This window comes from Eublepharis macularius, chromosome 2 (genome assembly GCF_028583425.1).
Source record: "Eublepharis macularius isolate TG4126 chromosome 2, MPM_Emac_v1.0, whole genome shotgun sequence".
NCBI lineage: Eukaryota > Metazoa > Chordata > Lepidosauria > Squamata > Eublepharidae > Eublepharis > Eublepharis macularius.
Window position 1 is genome coordinate 16227722 of NC_072791.1, and position 22014 is coordinate 16249735.

The following is a 22014-nucleotide window of genomic DNA, read 5'->3' on the forward strand; positions in this document are numbered from 1 at the left end:
CAGCTTCCCAATGTCCCTGACCCTCCGTCTTCAGTACCGGCATCATAAAAACAAATTAAATAATTAAATATTTATCGGGAGGCCCCTCATTTACTTTTTGCAGGAAACAGAAAGTTGTGAACTACTGATTGGTGCTTTCAAAGATTAGGGGGAGGGAAAGAATGTATAGATGGAGAGGTGAAGTCGTTATTCATGGTAATTTTAGAGTTACTACATGGTATGTATTATTGTTGGACCTTTTCAAATAGAAAATTGGTATGGATTCCTATCTATGTATTTGTTCCTTCTCTCTCCACCCCCCCCCCATTTTTCTGAATCTTTTTCTCTCTGTTTTATAATTAATTTTAAAATGTTAATAAAGCTTTGATTTTAAAAAAAGAAACAGATTAAGGTATGCCAGCCAAACATTTGCAAATAAAAAATGCCTTACACTGTTTAGCATGGTTGCCAGCAACCTGTAGGGAAAAAACTCATGTTTTGCCCATTTAACAGTCTTACTGTGAAATCCTAAGCAGAGTTACTCTAGTCTAAGCCCACTGAAATCAGTGGGCTTAGACTGGAGTAACTCTGCTTAGGATTTCACTGTTAAAGTATGAGACTGGGCAGTCGAAGTGTATCATTCCATGGGCAGATAACATTAACTGATAAATAGCATCTCATTAAGTCTCTGTTAAAGGGACAGGACATTTTTTTCTCCAGGTTTTTCTCCAGGCAACTGCACTCTTCATAAATGGACATTTCATTATACTTCGCATGTATATAATGTTTTCATTGTTTCAATGAAATAATGATTACATTAGATTACATACAACGACTACATAGATTACATTATCTTGTAATCCTTACAACAGCCCCGTAGGTTAGTATTATCCCCATACTGTAGGCTAGGGGATGGCGATTGAGAAGCTTAAGGTCACCTAGTGAGTCCAGAGCAGAGGCAAGATTTATTTATTTATTTCCTTTATACCCCACCTTACACTCCTAATGGGGACCCAAAATGGCTTACATCATTCTGCTCCCCACCACTTTATCCTTACAACAACTACCTTGTTGTAAGGCTGAGAATGGGCTCAAGGATAACTCACAAGTTTCTGTGACAGAGTGGGGATTCAAACCAGGACTCCACAGATCCTAGTCCAACCCTCTAACCACTACACTACATTGGCTCATGGACCTCAGAAATCCCAGCTATACCCCACCAGCACAATAGCATGAGGGGGGGCGACAGAAGAAATGAGACGGACTGGGAATATTGGATAAAACAGACTCTTCTGATTGTTCTTAATTATTATTTTATACATATTCTCTTCCTTTCCTCATAGGCTTATAGTGGCTTACTGTAATTATAATATATAGAAAATACTGCTGTAATAACCTCCCGTGCTATCAGCTTTTCCCATATTTGCAGCCCCAAGACGTCAGCTTGGCTGAAAAGCTCCTAAATTAGCCCCTGGAAAACACTTAAAGAATGTTTGTAATATGTTTTAGTGCCGTGAAAAGAATCAGCCGTATGCAGCAAGGGGTTCCTTGTAATTACTTATTTGGCTGCCCCAGAATGTCGGTAGTACATCTCAACTTCCTCCGGACTCGTCAGTAATGTGTATAGATTGGCCATGCAAGATAGAGAGCAATTGCAGAATGCCTCTCAGTTGTATGCATCTGGCAGATACATGAATTCTGCATAAATGCTGCCCTTTGGCACATTAACCTTGCTTAATCCACTGGGCTGTCCTACTGTTCAGGTGTCTTAAAAGTGCTCTCGGGTGATCCTTCCTGCAGCTCTTTGGATTTTAATATTCTCAGATAACGAAAGCCTGAAGCTTTTCACTTGTTTGCGAGGGTCTAGTAAAATGACCTCCTTTGCCTTTTAAAATATTGAAGAATGGCTTGTGTGGAAAGCCAAGGCAAGCAGAGGCGTTTGGGAGAGGAAAAGGACGGCTGTTGCTACTGCAAGGTGTGAACCAGAGACAGAGAGTTTATGCAGAAAAAAGGTAGACCTGGTTCGATAAATGGATACATTCCTTTTGGAGGCAAAAGGCCAAGCCAAGATATAATGAAGAATCAAAAATCGCTGGGTGGTTCTTTGGAAAGCAGAAAGCAGGACAGACGAATCTGTCAAATGGTGGACAAATAAGAGAGACAGCAAGAAATGCATATTTTGTTTTTTCGTTGCAGAGTATTGTAGTTTTCTGGATCACAGCTGTTTCCTGATCCTCTTCTTCCCAGCTTGACAGTTTCCATTGTTTTTCTAGTCATTATTGTTTCCATTTGGACCGACTCAGTGCAGTCAGGGTGCAAACTCAACAAGATGTTTTTATATTTGCTGGGTAGACTGCATGAGACCGTGCTTTTGGTTTTATGTAACTTCTTGACGTCTTCTTTCATCCAGGTTAAGACCCTTGATTTCGACACAACTAGCAAAAAAGGCTGCGGTCAAAGAGGTATGGTATTTGGTCTGACATAGTTGTATTTCCTGTATCTAAAAAGGGATGCGAGGTATATCATGCAGCCTCCCCAAACAGAGAAAAATTGACTTTTGGTGCTAAGTATGTCATGCAAATGCCCTTGGTCTAATAACTTTCTGAAAGCATCTGTGATCGGAGATGCTCCTCCCTATGGGAGCTGGAGAGCCACAGAGACCCATGAAAAAGGACAACAATAGTATCTTCTGTTTTTTTAATGGGCAATATGTGGAATCTGTACATCAGGGGCACAATATTTCGTTAGGAGGATTTTCGTCCAGTGGCACCTTAGAGACCCACAAGATTTTCAGAGTGTAAGTTTTCGAGAGACAGAGCTGTCTCTCAAAAGCTTACACTCTGAAAATCTTGTGGGTCTCTAAGGTGCCACTGGACGAAAATCCTGCTGTTCTGCTTCAGACCACCATGGTTACCCACATATCTGTTCTTTTAGGAGATTCAGCATATGGGGTTTGATCATGCTTAGAGTCTATTTTGGCCTGGAGAATGAGTGTTCCAGGTGGCCAAATTCTTGCTGTCTCCTACAGTTTGTAGGTTGGATTCTCAGTTAAACAGGCTTCATACAAGGTGCTGGTATTGATCTTTAAAGCTCTAAACAGTTTGGGGCCAGCATACCTAAAGAGTCACGGGTCATCTTCAGAGACCCTGTTTCGGGTGCCTCTGTCATCTGAGGCTTGTTGGGTGGCACCCAAGAAAAAGCCTTCTTGGTTGTGGCACCAAAACTTTGTAACTCCCTTCCCAGGGAGATTATTCTGTCTCCCTTTATCATATCTTTCACCAGCAGGGGAAGACATTTTGGGGGTTTTTTTTGGCATTCCCTCACTAACTCTTACTGGCCCTCCTCCCTGTAAGTTTTTATGTGTTTATATATTTTTGCATGTTTATATTTTGTTTTATTTAATTGTTTTAAATGTTTTCCATTTTTAAATTTTAAATGCTTTTTAATGAATGAAATGTCAGGAGACCCTGAATTGGGTAGAAAGGAGGCATAGAAATGTTTTAAATAAATAAATAAAAAAAAAATTCATAGCATTTGCCCGTTTCAGCCTAGATTGCGTAGCCTTGTTTGTGGGGGGCTCTCTGGGCCTTCGAGCTCCTTGGGCCAGAGCATATTATTTAAAGACAGCTGGTTCCTCCTAGCTGTACGATTCTTAATTCTGAATATATCTGCTGCCAAAAATATCTTTGAATGAAAAGAACTCTTCTCTCACTGTTCTATTTATGATAATTGCTGCTTGGATCCATAGAACGAGCAGACGTATATCAGTCTTAAATGCGCACTGCTAATTTGTCAAATGTGTGCCATTCGTATTTTTCACGATAAATGTGTACATGATTTTTCCATGTCTTGCACAATTTTGAAAGTTCACTAGTTAGCTTGATCGATGGCTGCATATCTTTGCAGGCTCTTTCAGGCTAGGCAAAGCACATTCACACATGATCACACACCTCTTTCATCTTCGGAATTTAAAAGCCAAGCTTGTCATCCAGGTAGTCTGGTGGAAACTGATTTGGGAAGCTCTGCTAAAAGAAGTCTTTGAGGGCATCGTATTAAAATGATTTAGAAATCCTTTAATTTTTTTTTTAAAACCAGCTTGCGCTTGTGCCAGGGGAAATACTTTTTTCCCCCTCACTTTTTATGCTTTCCTCATTAGAAAAATCTGCACATGAGGCATTCAGGAAATGGACATGATAATTAGAAGAAGGTCACACTTTAATTAGGGTTGTGCAATTTTAAAAATAATGGTTCGATTGTAGCTCCTTAAAATTCAACCGTTTTTCTGTGAAAACATTCAAGGCGATAGAGAACTCCTGGCATAACAATTAATATAAACTGGGATGCCGTTTCGACTAATACCATGATGTCTCTTTCTTTTGATACCTAAATTTCCTGCAGTACTGTATTAAAATTCTTGATTTGTATGATAGTCCTGGAAAGCAGCAGAAGGTGTGAAATGAAAGGGAAAGGCTCCTTTCATCTTAACCTCTTGGGATCGCCTGGGGCTGCTCTGGATACTTTTGTGGCTTATCTGTGGTCAAGGTGGGACTCTGGGAGCAAAACAGACTTGTCTTCTGGCTTTTGCACAAGCTCTCTGTCACCTTTTGGAAACAATTTTAGGGCTCAGCCCTGAAGTGCTAAGAGGACACGAGAAAATCTCTCCTTCCCTGTTCTTGATATTTTTTTAAGTTTGGAGGTAAAGGTAAAGGTAGTTGCCTGTGCAAGCACCGAGTCATTATTGACCCATGGGGGGGACGTCACATTACGACGTTTCCTTGGCAGACTTTTGTTATGGGATGGTTTGCCATTGCCTTCCCCAGTCATCTACACTTTACCCCCAGGAAACTGGGTACTCTTTTTACCAACCTTGGAAGAATGGAAGGCTGAGTCTACCTTGAGCTGGCTAGCTGAACCCGGCTTCCGCCAGGATCAAACTGAGGTTGTGAGCAGAGCTTGGGCTGCAGTACTGCAGCTTACAACTCTGCACCACAGAGCTGGTTTGGAGGAAGGCAGGTAAATAAACATTCCAGTATTCCCCAGAGATGTCGTGTAGCTGTCTCATAGCTAGAGATGGGCACGATCCGCATTACGATCGAAAAAAACCCACAATACTGGCAATCACGTGATCGTGAACTGGCGGATCGTGATCGGCCACGGCCAACGATCCAGCGATCGGGAGGGGCCTGGATCGGGGCGATCGGGCTCGGATCGGGGATCCAGACACTCAGGTGCCAGCAATCTATTCCCCTGGCAACGGAGCCAGGGGAATGCCTGAGCTCTGTTTGCCCTCCTTCTGTCTGCCTGGAAACCCGAATGGAAGCCCAGCTTTCCTTGATGAGCAGGCCTTCCTTCCAACCACGGAGCAGCAAAGCAGTCACAAGTTGGGAGAAGACACCCAGGGGAGGGAGGGGGAAGGGGGTGTTCTGTAGCCATGGGCACTCCAGTCTCATCCCTGCAAACCCTGATAGGCAGTTCTGACGGCCAAACACAGATCTCCTGTGTTGCTGAATGGGACCCATGCCATGGGCTCCCAGGCTGGGTTTCACTTTCTGCGAGCAGTGGAGTGGGACAGAGCTCTTGCTTGCTACTTGCTAGCCTTTGGAGAGAGAGAGAGAAAGACTGAGAGAGTCGGCCGCCGCCGCCACCCACCTTCCCACATAGCTGGGAATAGCAGCGCGGCCCGCTTTGGCATCCACGATCCACAGCTCGGGAACAGGAGATGATCGGTGCGGATTGATAATTCGGGATCGTCGCCGGCACCGATCCACGATCAGCTGGATCGTTTTGGATCGTGCCCATCTCTGCTCATAGCTCTGGAACTTAATTTCCTTGAGAACTGGCCTGAACATTTGTTAGAATTGTAGCATGAGACCTGGGCTCTGAAGGTGGCCCTTAAATTAGTTGAACGTGTGTATGGGTGCATGTATTGTATGTATGCATATTGTACTACATGTATTGCATGTACATATTACATGTTTATCTCTCTGCTCATCTGTAATTCCCCCCAACCTATGCAGTTTTCTAGAATATTTTACTTTATCATCCCTGAGCCTTTGAATTAGAAGCAAACTGTGAATGAAACAGAAGGAATGAATGAAACATATCCAACATTTGTTAACCACCCAACTTGTCTATCACATTTTTAATAGCTCGTGGAAATCAAAGATTTCTGCAAACTCGGACAAACCACAAGATTTGCAGAAAAGACTTAAAATTGTGTGTGGGGGGGAGGTTAAATAAAACACACAATAATTAGAAGTGCCAAGTGTGTTTTCCTTAATCTCGTATGGAGGTGAATAGGGTAACAGAAGCTGGGGGGGCAGTATGAGAAGGGTTGTGGGTATAGAAGAGAGGCTGTGGGGCTGTGAAGGGCAGGAGAAGAAGAGCGAAGAAGGGGGCAAGAGGAGAAATAAGTGGCAAAAGAGGATGTATTAGGGGAGAAGTGGAACCAAAGGCAGCAACGGGGGCTGGGGGGGGGTTGATGATGATGATAACAATAATAACAACTGTGCTTATATGCTGCTCTTTTAGACAGATTAGTGCCTCGCCCAGAGCGGTGAACAAGTTAGTGTTGTTATTCTCCCCACAATACAGCTGGGGCTGAGAGGAGTGGCTTAACCAAGGCCACCTACTGAGCTCATGGCAGTCGTGGGATTCGAACCAGTAGAGTACTGATTCACAGCCAAACCACTTAACCACTATGCTACAGCAGCACTGAGAGCTGGATGAGAACGACATGAGAGCTGGAGCAAACGGGAAAGCAGAGAGAAAGGATGGGAAGAGTGGGAGCTAGCAAGGAAGGGAAGCTGAGGAAGTACAGGCAAGTTGAGTGGAAGGGGATAGGATTTCTCTTTCTCTGTGAGTCTTCAAGTGTCCACCACTTGTTAAATCAAGAGTCAGTAGAATAGGGGATAAAATGAGAATGTACTCTAGGAAAGGGGGAGTTAACTTGAGAGTTTTGCATTCTGCAACCATTGCAGAGAGAGATCTGTCTGTTTCGGCCCAAGAATGATTTTTGGGAAGGAGTGCATTTTGAGGACTAAAGATGTGATAATGCCCTGAAAAAAAAATAAACAGAAACAGTTGGGGTGGGGGTCCCCACAAACTTCACAGTTTTCAGAAATTTTCTCTCTCTACTAAAGAGAGATTTGGAAATGTGGTGAGTAGTCTTGAAGGAGAAAAAATGGTGATTGAGAGAGGGCAAGGACTCTGTGTGGAGACTTGTCTCCATAGCAATGGGAGAAGAACCTTGGACAGATCTTCCCATTGCACCCCCCATCCCAATTTATTGGATTAGTTTGATGGCAGTGCTGGAATGAAAATGAAAAAAGCACCTGGATATGTGCGTGCAACCCTCTTGTGAAATTCATAGGTTGCCTTTGAAAGACTATTATTATGCAGAATAATAACTATCCCCTATCCACTTATTTCAAACTTGTAATAATACCTCTATGCCTTTCTAATGTCATACTGGTATTAAATGTGCATTGTTTGGTATCCATAGGGGATTGCAGTCTCTGCCAGGGAGTAAGTCTTGTGGTTGTTCCATAGTTGACTTAGAGACAGGGTTCTCAACACCGCCTTAGCAAATGCCTGGACTTTTGGAGGGGCAGTGCCTGGGGAGGGCAAAGGTTGAGGGAATGTGATGTCACTTCTGGATGATACTCTTGGCTGCCTCCCCTGGTCCCTGTGGTGTTTACCACAGAAATTCCTTGAGCATCACTGTATGGAGTTCAATTTTTCTTTTGCTCCTCAATTCCTCAGGGATGAGGAAATGGAGCTGGTAATTCCTCAACTTAGGTGGATAAATGGGAAGCCTGCTTTGGGGTGGTTGGCCTGCAACTGTTTCTTGGTTTCTCCCTGGGAGAATGATTTGTCCACCTATGTAGGTGGACTTAAATAGGGGTGTGTGACGGCTTCAGATGCTGCGATTTCCAGTCAGCGAGCATATGATCGACATGTTTCCTCCACCCCATGTGGGTAGCCTGAAATGGCAGTTGGGGATGGAATGTTGGGGAAGCTGTCAGTTGGAGTGGGAGAGAGAAAACAAGAGAGTGAAAGAGAGTTGGAGCCTGGCTTTTGACCAGAGAGGGTCAGCCAGAGAATCCTCTGTGAGAGGAAGTAATGTTTGTGAAACATTAACCATATAACAGAATACAAAAAGCTGCCTTACGTAGAGTTAGGCCATTGAATGGTCTGTTCCCTCCCGGCAAGATTCTCCAAGAGATTGTTTCCAGCCACATTACCTGGTAGTCTTTGGACCCGGCACGATTTGCATGTAAAGCACAGAGTCATGGGTCCCTCTCCTAATGAAGCCATTTAATGCAAAATTGCCTAACGAGTTATTGACGTTCTTTCTAATTGCAGCTAAATATTATCTAACCCATTAGGGGCTTATGCGCATCATTTAGTTTCCTTTTGTGTTTACATGAAGGTGATAACTTATGCTGCGTCTAATAGGTTTTTAGTTGAAGCCCAGCCTGCTGTGAGGAAATGCTGAAAAGTTTCCCTGGATGCTTTTGCTAACATGCCCCTGTTTTAAACAACTCTTTCTCAACTTTCTATATTTTAAGGGCAGTGGGCCTTTTAATTGTATTTCTCATTCAGTATTTGACCGTGCTTTGAGATTCCCGAGTGTCAGCAGAAGAAAGTAAAGGTTCCTAACTAACTGTAAGCTTCTGAGCGTAGTGTTGAGAACACTGAGGAGGCCCAAAAGCCTTTTTGTTGGGACTAATGGACAAACAGTTGGAAAATAAACATGCTGCCCTATATGACAATGGTGGCTAGGCTTTTTAGATGCACAAAAACGGAAAAGTACAGTCCTGCCTTTAATGGATGACTGGATTGTGAAAATGATGGAGTTAGCAGAGACGGCTAAACTTACAGCTCCGATCAGAGATAAAACATTGTCTACTTTTATAGTAAATTGGAAACCCCTTATTGACTTTCTGCATGAGAAGAGAAAAAAATGAACTGATGATTTGTGGATTTGATTTCTAACAAGATAAATTTGGGGAAACTAAATAGAAGGGGGGCATTATTAAAAAGGTAAATTTTTGAGGTTTCATAACCACAAGTATAATGTTTGTAAAGATATGATAGGTGTTGTAGAGAAAAAATGGAAAATGTTTTTTTATATATGTATTATTTTTCTTTGTTCCTTTTTTCTTTAATTTTTGTTTTTTCTCTCTTCTTTATTTCTTTTTCTTTTCTTTCTCTTTTCTCTTCCCTTTTTATTGGGATTTTAAACTTCTCAATAAAATAAAAAGTATTTTAAAAAAGAGAACATGGAGGGGGTGAGGACGAAGATTTTACAAGGGAAATGGTGAGATGCAAGGAATTCATTCAATGATTTTTCTCCTCCTTGACAGGTGATGTTTCCAGATACACAAACTGAGTCCCCAGAGGCTGAAAAGTCTGCAAATGTCCTGGTGGAAACTGGTCCTGTCTCTTACAACCACGAGGAGGAAGCTGAAGAAGAAGATGTTGAAGAAGAGGAAGACCACTGTATGAGTGCCCTTCAGTTAATGGGAGGAAATGGTAAGCCTCGACTTCATGCCTTTGAAAGACCACAGCAAAAAATGTCTTTCTTCCACAAAGTATATGTTTTTCTCGCTGCAATGAAGGTTGACAGTCAGGTGAACAAAGTTTTGTATAAATGGGCACTGGACGAGCCAGTTTGGTGTGGGGGTTTGGGATCTGAAGACCCAGGTTCAAATCCCCATCCTGCCACTGAGTGACCATGGGCTAGTCTCTGTGTGCCTCATTTACCCCACAGGGTTGTTGTGAAGATAAAATGAGAAAGGTAGGATGATGTATGCTACACTGAGCCTCTCTCAGTATGGATTTCAAGAATGTTGCTCATAAGTAAGCAGTAAACGAACCTTGTCCCTCTTTGCCTTTCCATTTTCTATAAGGAAAAACCTTTCTTAATGCAGGGATATTGTGGCATCAACAGCTAGATGACCAGCGTGCATGTGCTCTCACTCTTGCACCCTTCCCATGCAGGTAGCAACTGCTTCTGTAATCAGGTCCTGGTTGGGAGATTCCTAGAGATTTGGGCGGTGGAGCCTGGAGAGGGCAGGGTTTGGGGAGGGGAGGGGAGGAGCCTCAGTGGGGTATAATGCCATAGAGTCCACCCTTCAGAGCAGCCATTTTCTTCAGGGGAACAGATCCTTGTTGCCTGGAGATCAGTTGTGATTCCGGGAGATCTCCAGCTACCACCTGGAGGCTGGGAAGGAACCCTAGCTCTAAGGCCTGTTGTGACAGTGGCAGCCAATAAGCCAATCCTCTACCCTTTGCCCCTTTCCATTTGTACCATCCAGCAGTCAGAATTCAAAACGGCAAGCTGAGCCCTGCTCTGAAATCCAGACGTTCCTACCGACCACTGGTGTCAACTATTAGCCAGCGTTCTAGGGGAGAGCCCCTCTTTTCTAACTTAGCAATTGAGATGTGCTGGTATTTCCCACTTCTGAATAAGGCAGCAAACAGTATGTTTTTTACTTTTGTCCTGTTGGGGCATTTCCATACCATAAGATACATTTTAGGACACACTCATTTCCCATGCTTGTTGTTGTTTGCCCTACTTCTACTAACTATACTTGCCCTTCTTTTCATTAAAAATGGCCAAAGTAGTGTACAAATTTAAAATCAAACCTTTCTTTCTTTCTTTCTTTCTTTCTTTCTTTCTTTCTTTCTTTCTTTCTTTCTTTCTTTCTTTCTTTCTTTCTTTCTTTCTTTCTTTCTTTCTTCTCTCTCACTGAGACTCAAGGCAGATTACACCATGCCAGTGAAATACAATAAGCACCTACGACATTCACTGAACAAAATACAATAATAAACAACAGAATATTCAGTGAGCAGAAAAGCAGAGCTAACCAAATTAGCTACCAAAAGCACAATGGAAAAGAAGGGTCTCAGCTTGACCCTTGTGAGACAATAAAGAAGTTGCCAGCTAGGCATCCCATGGGGCAGCATTCCAGAGCACTGGGCCACGGCAGAAAAAGCTCTGCTTCTGTAAGCCAGGGCTCATCCTCACACAAGATGGAACTTCCGCCACATCTTCTTTAGCACAGCTAGTTTTGAAAGGTTCGTGTTAAAGGAGGGGTAGAGAGGAGCTGAGTCATTTATGGCTCTAAAGATTAAAATCAGCACCTTGACTTGGGGCCTAAAACAAACTGGTTGCCACATAGGTGTCCTATAAGAGAGGTGATACGAGAAAACCATCTCAAACCTGTCAACAATCAAAGAGCAGAAATGTGTACCAGCTGAATTTCCCAAAATTGTTTTCAAGGATAGCCACGTGTAGAGTGCATTAAAGTCGTCTAACCTGCCGCAGTCATTCAAACCAGGATTGACAGTGGCCACTTTTTAAATGCTGCATCAGCTGACTCTGAGGGCCAAAGGAGACATGACAGTGTCCTTGTGGCCACAGTGATGCCATTTTAAAGCTGCCACCCAAAGGCTGTTTTGGCCTTTGAAGGCATGCCTGAGGCAGGGGGCAGGAGCGCCTCAACCTGCCTCCTTGCAATCACAATCAGGCCCTCGTGGCATTTTTAAAATCACTTTAAAATGGCAGCAGCATCCTCATGGCCACCACAAGGACACCATCACATCTAGCTGAGCCTTGAGTTTACCTCCAAATGCGAACATAATTTCCTACTTTCATTTTATGACACTGTTCTTCCTGATTTCTGAGAGGCAGCAGAAATTGGTAAATCAGGCCCACCACTTCTCGTTCCCTGCTATCTGTCACTGAGCAGGCTCTCTCCCTGCTCAGTTGAGTCCTTAAGGACCAAAAGGTCCACAGAATACTAATGTTTTATTCTGGGTTGGTTTGAAAATTTGGCTGCATTCTGATTGTCACAAACAAACCTTGGTTTGCTCATGACAAGAATGAGCCAGGAAGTACTTTAAACTCTCATTCCTCCTCCTTCCCTTTTTCACAGGATGTAGAAATTGAGGAGTTCCTGGTTTGGGGGGAAAAGCAGAGTTTGTTGTGATGTCCAACTAGAATTTGTTCTTGTGACCTTAAGCCAGGCTGGGGAGGGCCTATGTTAGAGTGAGGCAATGATCTTTAATATCTTTAATAAGATATTCAGCTAGGCAGGACCTGGGCAGAGGTGGTAGCTCAAAGGTAGAGCATTTGCTTGGCATACAAAAGGTCCCAAGTTCAATCCTCAGCATCTCCAGTTGAAAGGACCAGTAGAAAGTGATGTGGAAGACCTCTGGCTGAGACCCTGGAGAGAGGCTGCCAGTCTGAGTTGACTATACTGACGTTGATGGACCAGTGGTCTGACTCAGTATAAAACAGCTTAATGTGTTCAGGAGTTTCTAATCCACAGATTAATCCTTGTTTAGAATCCTGGCATGTAGGCGAAAGAATGAATCACTGTAGGTTGTTTTGGCCAGTTTGGATGTCCTGGTAAGCTGCAGTTTGTTTCAAACCAGGAAGTCTTCAATATCTGTGCCAAAGACAGGGGGAGGAGGGAGGAAGCACATGAGTCTAAAGATTTCCTGGTTTGTTCTTGTCCTGGTTGTGATGTGTAGTGCAGCGGTTAGTGTGTTAGACCAGGATCTGGGAGGCTCAGGTTTGAATCCCCCTCTGGGAGGCCCAGGTTCGAATCTCCACTCATGGTAAGCTTGTTGGGTGAACTTGGGCCAGTCACACAATCTCAGTTTAACTACCTCACAGGATTGCTGTGAAGAGTTCCCTCCACTCCTTAAAATCCACCTTCTGCATGCTCCACCCCCCAAATCTCCAGGAATTTCCTACTCCAGAGTTGATGATCCTACCGCACATTCACCAATGGCCATGACGTCCGCGTGAACAGTGTGAGCTTCCTTGGGTCCCTTGGAGAGGAAGGCAGAGTATAAGTGAAATAAGTAAGCAAGTGTTGTGGTGCCACTGAAGTTTATAAAAAGCTTGGATGAAGGAATAAATAGCATTGTGAATGTTAGCAAAAGAAAGCTTACACAAATGTAAAGATTTTAAAAAGTAGCAATATGGGTTAACCCTTAGAGAGTAAGTCTTCCACCTGGAAATCATGGCTGCTTATGCATACCAACTTCAGGTTGGGAAATTCCTGGAGATTTGGGGGATGGAACCTAGGGAAGGTGAAGTTTAGGGAGGGAACTCACTGGAATATAACGCCATAGAGTCTACCTTCTAAAGCAGTCTGGAGATCAGTTGTAATTCTGGGGAATCTCCAGGCCCCATCTGGAGGTTGGCAACCCTAATGTGCAGCCCATGAAAAGTCAGGTGTAATGCAGACAACCAACACTAAAGCTTAGCAGTCAGCAACTGGAGGCTTTGGGCCAAATCAGTCCCCCACTGCCTGGCTCTTCCCTGTGTGTATGGACTGATGTCTGTGATCTCAGGACTTAAGTTCACTGTGAGACATGGTGGCTGGAGCCCTGGCCCTCTATTCCCAAAATGGCCCTTTAAGAAATGGAACGGTTGACCTAGGACAGAAGTTCCCAACTTTTTTGAGCCTGAGGGCACATTTGGGGCTCTGACACAGTGTGGTGGGTTCAGCAACAAAATGGCTGACACAGGAGGGAGAGCCAGCCATAAAATGGCTGATACAGCTTTCCTTCAGGTACATAGTGAAGATCCTTGTGCTGTGGAAGCAGCTTCTACCAAAGCAGTGTTTTTTAAAAATCTGCATATCCAGTCAAATCTCTAGTAGTCAAATCCACTCATGTTTGGCAAAAACCCTATTACAGGGTTGTTGTGGGGATAAAATGGGAGGAGAGAAGAACCAGAAATGTTTCCTAAGCTGCTGGGAGGAGGGATAAAACTGTGACAGGCAGGCTAAAAATGACCAAGCAGAGGACTGGTTTTAGGAGAGGAGCATTAAAAACACTTGTGAGATTTTTCTTACCAAATGGATGTTTGCAGCCACAGAAGCTATTATATAAACAGAAGGCAGAATGGAGAATATACTGTGTGGTTAGCATGCAGCATTGCTACTGTATTGTCAAAGCTTCTCATTACAGTGTAAATATATACATATAGCCAAAGAGTTGACATGGATCCCACTAATTGTGAGGTCTGAAAGTGTCACGGGGCGAAGGCTGATGCTGGAGTGTTGATTATTTACTCTCTAAGCAACTCGACACCCTTAATTTGGCAGCGGATGTTGATTTTCAACTTTTGTGCGAGGTCTATGGAATAATCATAACAGACCGATTTGATTTGAGTGGAAAGTAATCACTCAAACTGTAGGAAACTCTTTTCCAACAGCATATATGATTAGAGTTGCCTTCCCCGCGAACTGCTCCCAGAGAGGGCGTGACTGTCGGTGCTGAAGGAAATGCGCAACAGTGGCAGTGATGATAATAATAATGGCAGAAACTGCACAAAACTAGTTAAAGGCCATTAACTCTTTTCTCTCCCCACGAATGTTGCTATTTTTAAACCATTCCGATGATGTTCTTCACAGCTCTTTCAGCACTAGGTGGATGAATTTGTATTAGGGAAAAATGAGCTGAGGAATATTTCTGCCATGTGCTAGAGAGCATGGATAAAAGCGAGAAGGGGTTTCAAATTTCCTCCTAGACATACACACACACACCCTCTACCTCAGCCCAACCAACCTTATTGGGTTGTAGTGAGGACAGAATGCGGAAAGCAGAGCCAAGTATGCTGTTCTGAACTCCTTTGATGAAGAATGAGGCAGAAATGTACTAGATAGATTCGTATGTAGATCGGCATTATGAACATCTGAGCTTTTGGGAGGGAGAGAGAGAAAGGTTGAGAGAGAGAGAGAGAGAGAGAGAGAGAGAGAGAGAGAGAGAGAGAGAGAGAGAGTTGACATTGCCAAACAGTAAGAGGCAATCACCCAATGGCAATAGGTAGAGCACCTAGTCTGTATGCCGGAGTTCCCTGGCATCTCCAGTTAAAGGATTTCACAGGGCAGCCACTGGGGGAAAGCATTTTTGGGGAGAGACAGCCAGGGTAGACCTTAGCAGTGGTTTCTCAGTGTAAGGCAACTCCTTATGCACACTGGCACATCCGTGTTCAGTCTGGTGCTGTGCTTGAGGGATCCCCTATCAAGAGATCCCATCCATCATATCCAGGACTTTCTTTGTACTCCGATTGGCTCTGGCTCTCCAAGAGGACATTACAGCTCTCCAAGATGTCTTAATTGTAGGTTCCAGTTAAAAAAGATTCAGAGGTCTTTTCGGCACAGGGCTTTTTACCAGTTCTGGCCCCATACTGCATCAAGTTCTCCGCAGACTTCTGCACGCACAATCAAAATATCCCAATTCAGTCTCCAAACTGCTTCCCAGGGTTTTTTTGCATTCAGCGCAGAGAAAGGCTCCAGCTGCCACAGAACTGATCTTTCCCCGGCTTTTCTGCAGCTTTTCTCCCTGCACACATACCCCAATGTGTTTTTTTTTTAAATCAGCAAAAACATACTTTTGAAACACAGAATGCTTTCTTCCGTGTAAGGCCTGGCTCTGGCTCTGGCCCTTCCTTTCACCCTCCCTTTTATCCCCCTGCATACTGATTGGTTGAAAAACCAATGCAGGTTTTTTTCCTGAATTTTTTAGAAAAATTAAATGCTATTAAAAAAGACAAAAAAAACCTTTATAAGTTTCATCAGCAATCAACTGAGGAATCCTCAGCCCATCCACTGAGAAAATTGACCTGCCCTCCATCCATCGAGGAAACTGAGGAGTCTTAAAAGCCTGCAGCAAAATTGGGGCATTTCTCTAGTACAGAAATAAAAAACAGACACCGCTTCTGTTCAGCTCCCTCAAAGTGTAGAATTAAAGAATCAAAGGAGTACGGGGCCGGAACCGATGAATAAAGCGGATCCAGTCCTCATGGGCCGAATACACAGAAAGCCCAACATAAAGTTCTCCATGCGGAAGAAACCAGAGATTCAGCAGCTACGTGGGTATGCAGGACCACCACTCAGTCACAGGGCTTTCCTTCTTTAAGTTCATTGCGCTTCCAGGGACTGCAGCCTGGAGTCTTCTGCACAGGCTTCATCGCTTCACTCTGGCACCTCCCAGTCACCTCTCTCAACCTGCACAAACGCTTTGCTTCTCTGCACCAGCAGATGTGATGAATCGCAGGCTGTGTGTGGGCCACACCATGTCCGTACATGGGAAGCAACGGCTGCGTGGGTGCAAAGAGGCCTGTCTCAGGGCTTTCCTGCTTTTAGCCGATTGCACTGCTGAGCATGGGAGGGAGGCATCATGCTGGGAGTGTGGGAAGCTGCCGTTTCAGCAAGCCCCAAGCCAGCGTCGTCACTTGATTACATTACGGGATGAGCCGACTGACCTCCTCACCTGCTTCTAACAGAGGCTGTCCCGCAACTCCTGCCCTTTGGACACTCACTAGAGAATCTTAAGGCCCCTCTGTTTAGGTTAAGCCAGTTAGTGTATTTCATGTCACCTTAGCGGGAGGAATCATTTCTAAAGTAGAGAAAAAGTGCAGAATGGACAAAAAGCAAGCTCAAGCCAAGGTGAAAATGCTCTTTTGGAGATTAGCATCTCCACTGAGAATTGAACTCTTAGATGATACTCCAGAGCAGAGATCTCTAGCAGTTTACAGCCATATGCTCAGGGCTCATTCATTTAGAAAAAAATTAAAATGTTTATCTATTATTACAAAGCAAAACAAAAAAAGAAACCAAGAAAGAAAGAAAAACAGTGCTGGCAATGAAAACAAAAACAGTGTTGGGCCACCTCCTCCCTTCATGCAGATGGGATGAGGCGTGGAACAGGTGGCAATGCCTGTCCCCCACCTTCACCTGGCCAGGATCAGGAACAGAGCAGGAGGCAATGACCACCCACCTTTACCCAGCCAGGATCAGGAGCGGAGCAGGAGACAATGCCCACCCACCTTCACCTGGCCAGGATCAGGAATGGAGCTGGAGACAATGCCCGTCCCCCTTCACAGAAGTGACGTCATCACGCAACGCCAGGAGCGCGCGCATACAGAGGGCCAGACAAGGGTTGCACCAGGTGCCAGCAACCCTAGATCCGGCCCTGCTCTAAGCCTATTGATTTAAGTGGGCTTGGACTAGAGTAACTCTACATAGGACTGCACTTTGTGTGTCCTTGTGCCTTTCGCTGTCAGCCTAACCTACCTGGCTGGGTGTTGTAATGATAAAGGGCAGGGGGTTGAGAAGAAGGAGATGACATATTTGCCACAATGAATTCTTTAGAAAGGTAGGATAACAATGTAGTGAATGAAATTTGAGGGGATTGTAATCTGAAGCAATGTGGGCACATTTCAGTCTTTGAATCTTTGAGAGCCAGTTTGGTGTAGTGGTTAAGAGCAACAGGACTCTAATCTGGAGAGCCGGGTTTGATTCCCCACTACTCCGTTTGAAGCCAGCTGGGTGACCTTGGGTCAGTCACAGCTCTTTCAGAGCTTTCTCAGCCCCACCCACCTCACAGGGTGATTGTTGTAGGGATAATAATAACATACTTTGTAAACCACTCTGAGTGGGCTTTAAGTTGTCCTGAAGGGCAGTATATAAATCTATTAGTATTAGTATTAAAGTTTCCAGACAAATAAGGGTGCTGAGAATTGGCAGTATGAACTGTTTTATTCTTTGCTTTTTACCTGGCCAATGCATGTATTAAAACCTTCTACCCTTTAGAATAGGGAAGATTATATAATTGGAATAATTCAGCACAGAAATATGCACAGCCAGAAAAGCAGGCATACATCTGTGTAGTCCTTTTTTTAGCAGAGTGGCTGCAGCTCAATGGTAGAGTACCTGCTTTGCATGCAAAACGTCCGAGATTCAATTCTTGTCATTTCCAGGGAAAAGGATCAGGTAGTTGGTGGTGTGAAAGACCAGGTACAGCTGCTGTCAGTCAGCGTAGATGAAACGGAGTGAGAGGGATATGTGGTGTGACTCATTTTAAGGCAGTTGTATGTGTTCATGTGTTTCTCTTTAAGCACAGCTTGAAAAAGGATTCTGCCTGATTGTAAGGGATTGCAGAATAGGTGAACGCATTCAAGTGTGGCAGAATAGGTGGGACAAAGAGGAAGGGATCTCCATGAGTCCTATGGTTCTAAAGTGAGTGGAGAGGGGGGCAGAAGAACTGCAAACTCTGTGATCCTTACAAACAGGTTTATTGGTGGGTTGATTTAGAACTCCCACCTAGCTTCTTCAATACTAGATCTCCCACTTGACTGCCTTAATGTGATCAGCACACCTAGGAATGCTTGACATTTTGCATTCTGTAGAAATTTGCTTTCCCGCTGCGTTTGGACCATGTTTCTCTGTGTTTCTTCTGACGAGAATAAGTGCTGCAGCCTAATATAGGCTGAGCTGCTGGTGACGCTTCTAACACTGTTTCTTCCTGTTTGCTATTACAGATTATGGCTGCGACATGGAGGACGAGGATGGCTATTAATCCCTTCTGTCTCCTGGCCGTGGAAGGAGCCTCTGGAAACACCAATGGACCCTCCAGACTTCTAAGTGGAAGTTCTTTACTTTGCTGTGGATTCTGTATCTATAGCCTGGCGCTGGGGTTTGGGTTTAGGATACTTGAAATGCTTCAAGATCATGTACGAGGACAGGATTCACCAGAGCATCAATCCCATAGAGCAAAGGAGAAAAGCGGCATAGTTGGCTCAGAGCAACGCGGGTGGTGGGGCCCTGACGGCAGGGCTGACCTTGAGTCAGATACGTTGCTCTAAAGAAACGTCTGAAGAAGAGGAGTAAACATAAAGTACGCACACTCTCGGAGCAGGAAAGCTCTGGGCTTGCACCAGCGAGGGTACTAGGAAGCATATTCACCGTAGCAGGCCTGACTCGGGCATGAAATCTGCGTTTCTCTGCTGGAAACTACTTGTTAAAAAAATATCAGGGACATTGCATAGTACGATAAGGCAGTCCCCCTTGGGAAAGGGTTCCCAAACAGGCACGTTTTCATTATTCTGCATGGGGTGGAGATTTAGAGCACTGTCAAGCAGAATCTCTGACCTATTGTAGGACAGCAGTGGCATTTTATTTTGTTTCAAACAATAGTCTGAAGAGCAGGATTATTTCTGTTATAAGATCAGATATTATAGGAAAACAGAGACCCCCCCAGGGGCCAGAGCAGCACTGGGCTTCTTGGTGAGCCGAGCCCTTAAGCCCACAGCAAGAAAACTAAGCCACTCTCTCCCTTTTTGACAAATATCAGGTCAGAAGATTTAAACTTAGCATCCCTACTGCGGATCGTCTCATAAGGTTCTCTGTCCCCAAAAGGAAATTGCTTGCTGGGGGATGTACTTGATTTCCTTTGACTTCCGGATGATCTCGGTCACCTCGGCACAATGGACACATTTGGTCTCCCAAAGCAGTGTTTTTTAATAATTATTATTATTGTTAATGACATAAGCTATTTTTTGTTTTGTGTTTTTTTTTTAATTTTGCCTGGTTGTAAATTTAATTTAACATTGTTTAATTAGATCATTTTGGGTGGAGTGGGGGCTCCACCAATGGAAGCAACTTGACCAAGCTCAGCTATTTCTGTTTTGCCACGAAAGCTCTGCTGTAGGGAACCCTACGACTTATGAACCTAAGGCTAAAACAGACCACTATCCCCCCAACCCGAACTTGGCAAGACAGACCCTTCCGTGTTCTCACTTGGCAGGTTCATAGTCCAGAATAGCCATCGTAATTGTGTGCGAGTCCTTTGACTTAACAACTGGCACTGCCTTTCTATTTGGGGGGAGCAAAGCATTGATGCCACTTTCATTCTTCTTGCCCGTTTCTTGGCAGGCAAGAATGTTGTGGCCACCTTCGTGTGGAGGGGTGGGTTTCCTGCTCCATCCCAGCATTCTTTGTGTTGGTCTTGTCCATGAGAGCTCAAGCGGCTGCTTTCTGTGCTGCTGGTTGGACAAGAGTTCCTTTTCGTCGTCTTCTACTCAGTGCGTGAAGTGATCCCCTGAAGCCCAAGGCTTCACTGAGGTGGAAAATCCTGTACTTGGTCACTTCACCTTGCAAGTAGGAGCTCACCTGAATGAAAGGTCATCCATAACACACACACACACACACACACACACACGCAAAACACCCTCCTAGGGAACTAGCCTGTCAGGCTGCAGGCTAGGTTAAAAACCGTTCTCCTTGAAGATCTAGCTTGCCGCGTGGAGATAATTTTTTGTACTGAAGTGTGTTGACTCACATGGCTCTCCCTAGCAATCTGAAATGATACAATCCAGAGACAGATCTACTCGCCTCAGTGAGATCTAGGCCAGACAGTTATTGAGAGTGTCTAGGAGCACTTCCTTTCCAGAACTAAGGATGAGAAGAGCAAGGCGACTCAGGTCACTGGCTGGCACTTAATTGCGTGTCTAAATATTATGTTGGAGTCTGTAAAATTAGGATTCCCCCCCCTTCCACCAGTAGCAGTGTGGCTACTGTTGTGTTAGCAGAGATTGATAGGGCAACAGAATGAACTGTGCAGTGAATGTGGAATAACACGTCCCCCAAAAATCGTTAGGGGCCAAGGATTGGCTGTTGAGCTTGCTGGCAATAGGCGTGGAATCGTATTTCTGTGCCTTTAGGCTAATTCATTTCCAGTGACAGTTCAGTGGGAGGGGCCATCTGCCTGAAACAGCCACTGTTTGGAAATTTCTGGTGTTCCTTTAGGGGCAAAAATAAAGAACCACCAATCAAAACCTGGGTTTGAAAATGTGATAAGGGGAGGGTTTTTTTTTAAAAAAAATCTTGGGCCCAGTTCAATAAAATGCATTTCTCTTTCCATCCCACTGCCCCATGCTTTTTTGTGGGTTTATGCAGCCGCCGTGGCATTTCTAAGTTGGCTTTCCATGTGGATCGGCCTGGCAGTTTGCTAGCCATACCTACTCGTAACCGAGGGTGATGTCACAGGCACATTCCGGCCGATCCACATGGGATTTCAGATACAGACAACACAGGAGTGTTGTGAAGGAGGCAGGCCTACTCTTCTAACTTCTTTGACTTAGGCTTGACTTGATCCTCGAACAGTTCTTAGCCTGGGAAGACACTTCAGTCACAAGGTAGCGGCACCAGCCAATCTTTGGTCCGTTAAGCTATAAGAACAAGATTCCAGTCCAGTAGCGCCGTAAAGACCAACAAGATTTCCAGGGCATAACCTTTCTAGTATCAAAGCTCCCTTTGTCAGATACTTGGTCAGGTATCTGATGAAGTGAGTAACCCTTGAAATAAAGCTTATACCTTGGAAATCTCATTGGTCTTTAAGGTGCTACTGGACCCAAATCTTGTTCTTTCTACTGCAGGGCAACATGGCTACCGTACCCACCTGAAACTTCGACTATAAATAAAACTCTTCGGAGTTCTTGTTGGATCAAGGTTCAGCGCTCCTGCTGTGCTGCTAACTTGACTGGTTGAGGAACTTTGATTTGGAAGCTTAAAGAAGAAGCTGCTACTTTTCAGCAGTGGCGGCTCTTTGACTGCCTGGTTGTGTAATGCCCCCAGACATTCAGGTGATAAGTTTCTCTCTTGATTTCATTGCTTATCAAATCCCAAATGCTGTACATTGGATTTGGGGGTTTTTATTGTGTCTTTGGTGGAGAGGGCTGTGTTTCCCTAACCTTGTGCTCTAGTCTGTTACATTAGACTGCCCAAGAGTAGTATTTTTAACTGACTTATTTTAAGAGGCTCCCCAAATTGCCAGATTTTACCCCCAAATTATCTTATGTAAAGGAGAGAAGATTGCATCATACTGGCTTGGGAAGAAACGGCGGAGAAACCCTCCTGCATTTTAATTTTCTCTATGGGGCAATTTGAGGGTCTCCCCCGAGTACCATGCAGGCTAAAATTAGTAACTAAAGGGATGCATGAGCAGAATGCTATCCATGACCCTTTGTGTTCTGCCCCAAATCTGAAACCAGGGCACAAATATATTGGATTTATAATATATATATATATTGGATTTATGGAAGCTCTGCTCTCAAAATTGATGCCTTGAGATGTTGACAGAACAAGCATAATTATAGGGCGTTGGGTGTTTGTTAAAGCCTGCTGGAAAGAAACAACGCTGTTGGGACACTGACTTGGA

General features: G+C 44.3%; 1 protein-coding gene across 1 annotated transcript in view; it reads left to right on the top strand.

The window, feature by feature from the left end:
- BRF1 (BRF1 RNA polymerase III transcription initiation factor subunit) overlaps positions 1-19990 on the top strand; it is a 294493-nt gene extending 274503 nt beyond the window's left edge. The window contains exons 16-18 of the mRNA XM_054970610.1: positions 2390-2441; positions 9351-9519; positions 18338-19990. Of these exons, the coding sequence (XP_054826585.1) occupies positions 2390-2441; positions 9351-9519; positions 18338-18375 (259 nt within the window). The 3' untranslated portion in view covers positions 18376-19990. The remainder of the gene's footprint in view (positions 1-2389; positions 2442-9350; positions 9520-18337) is intronic.
- The last annotated feature ends 2024 nt before the right edge of the window (positions 19991-22014 follow it).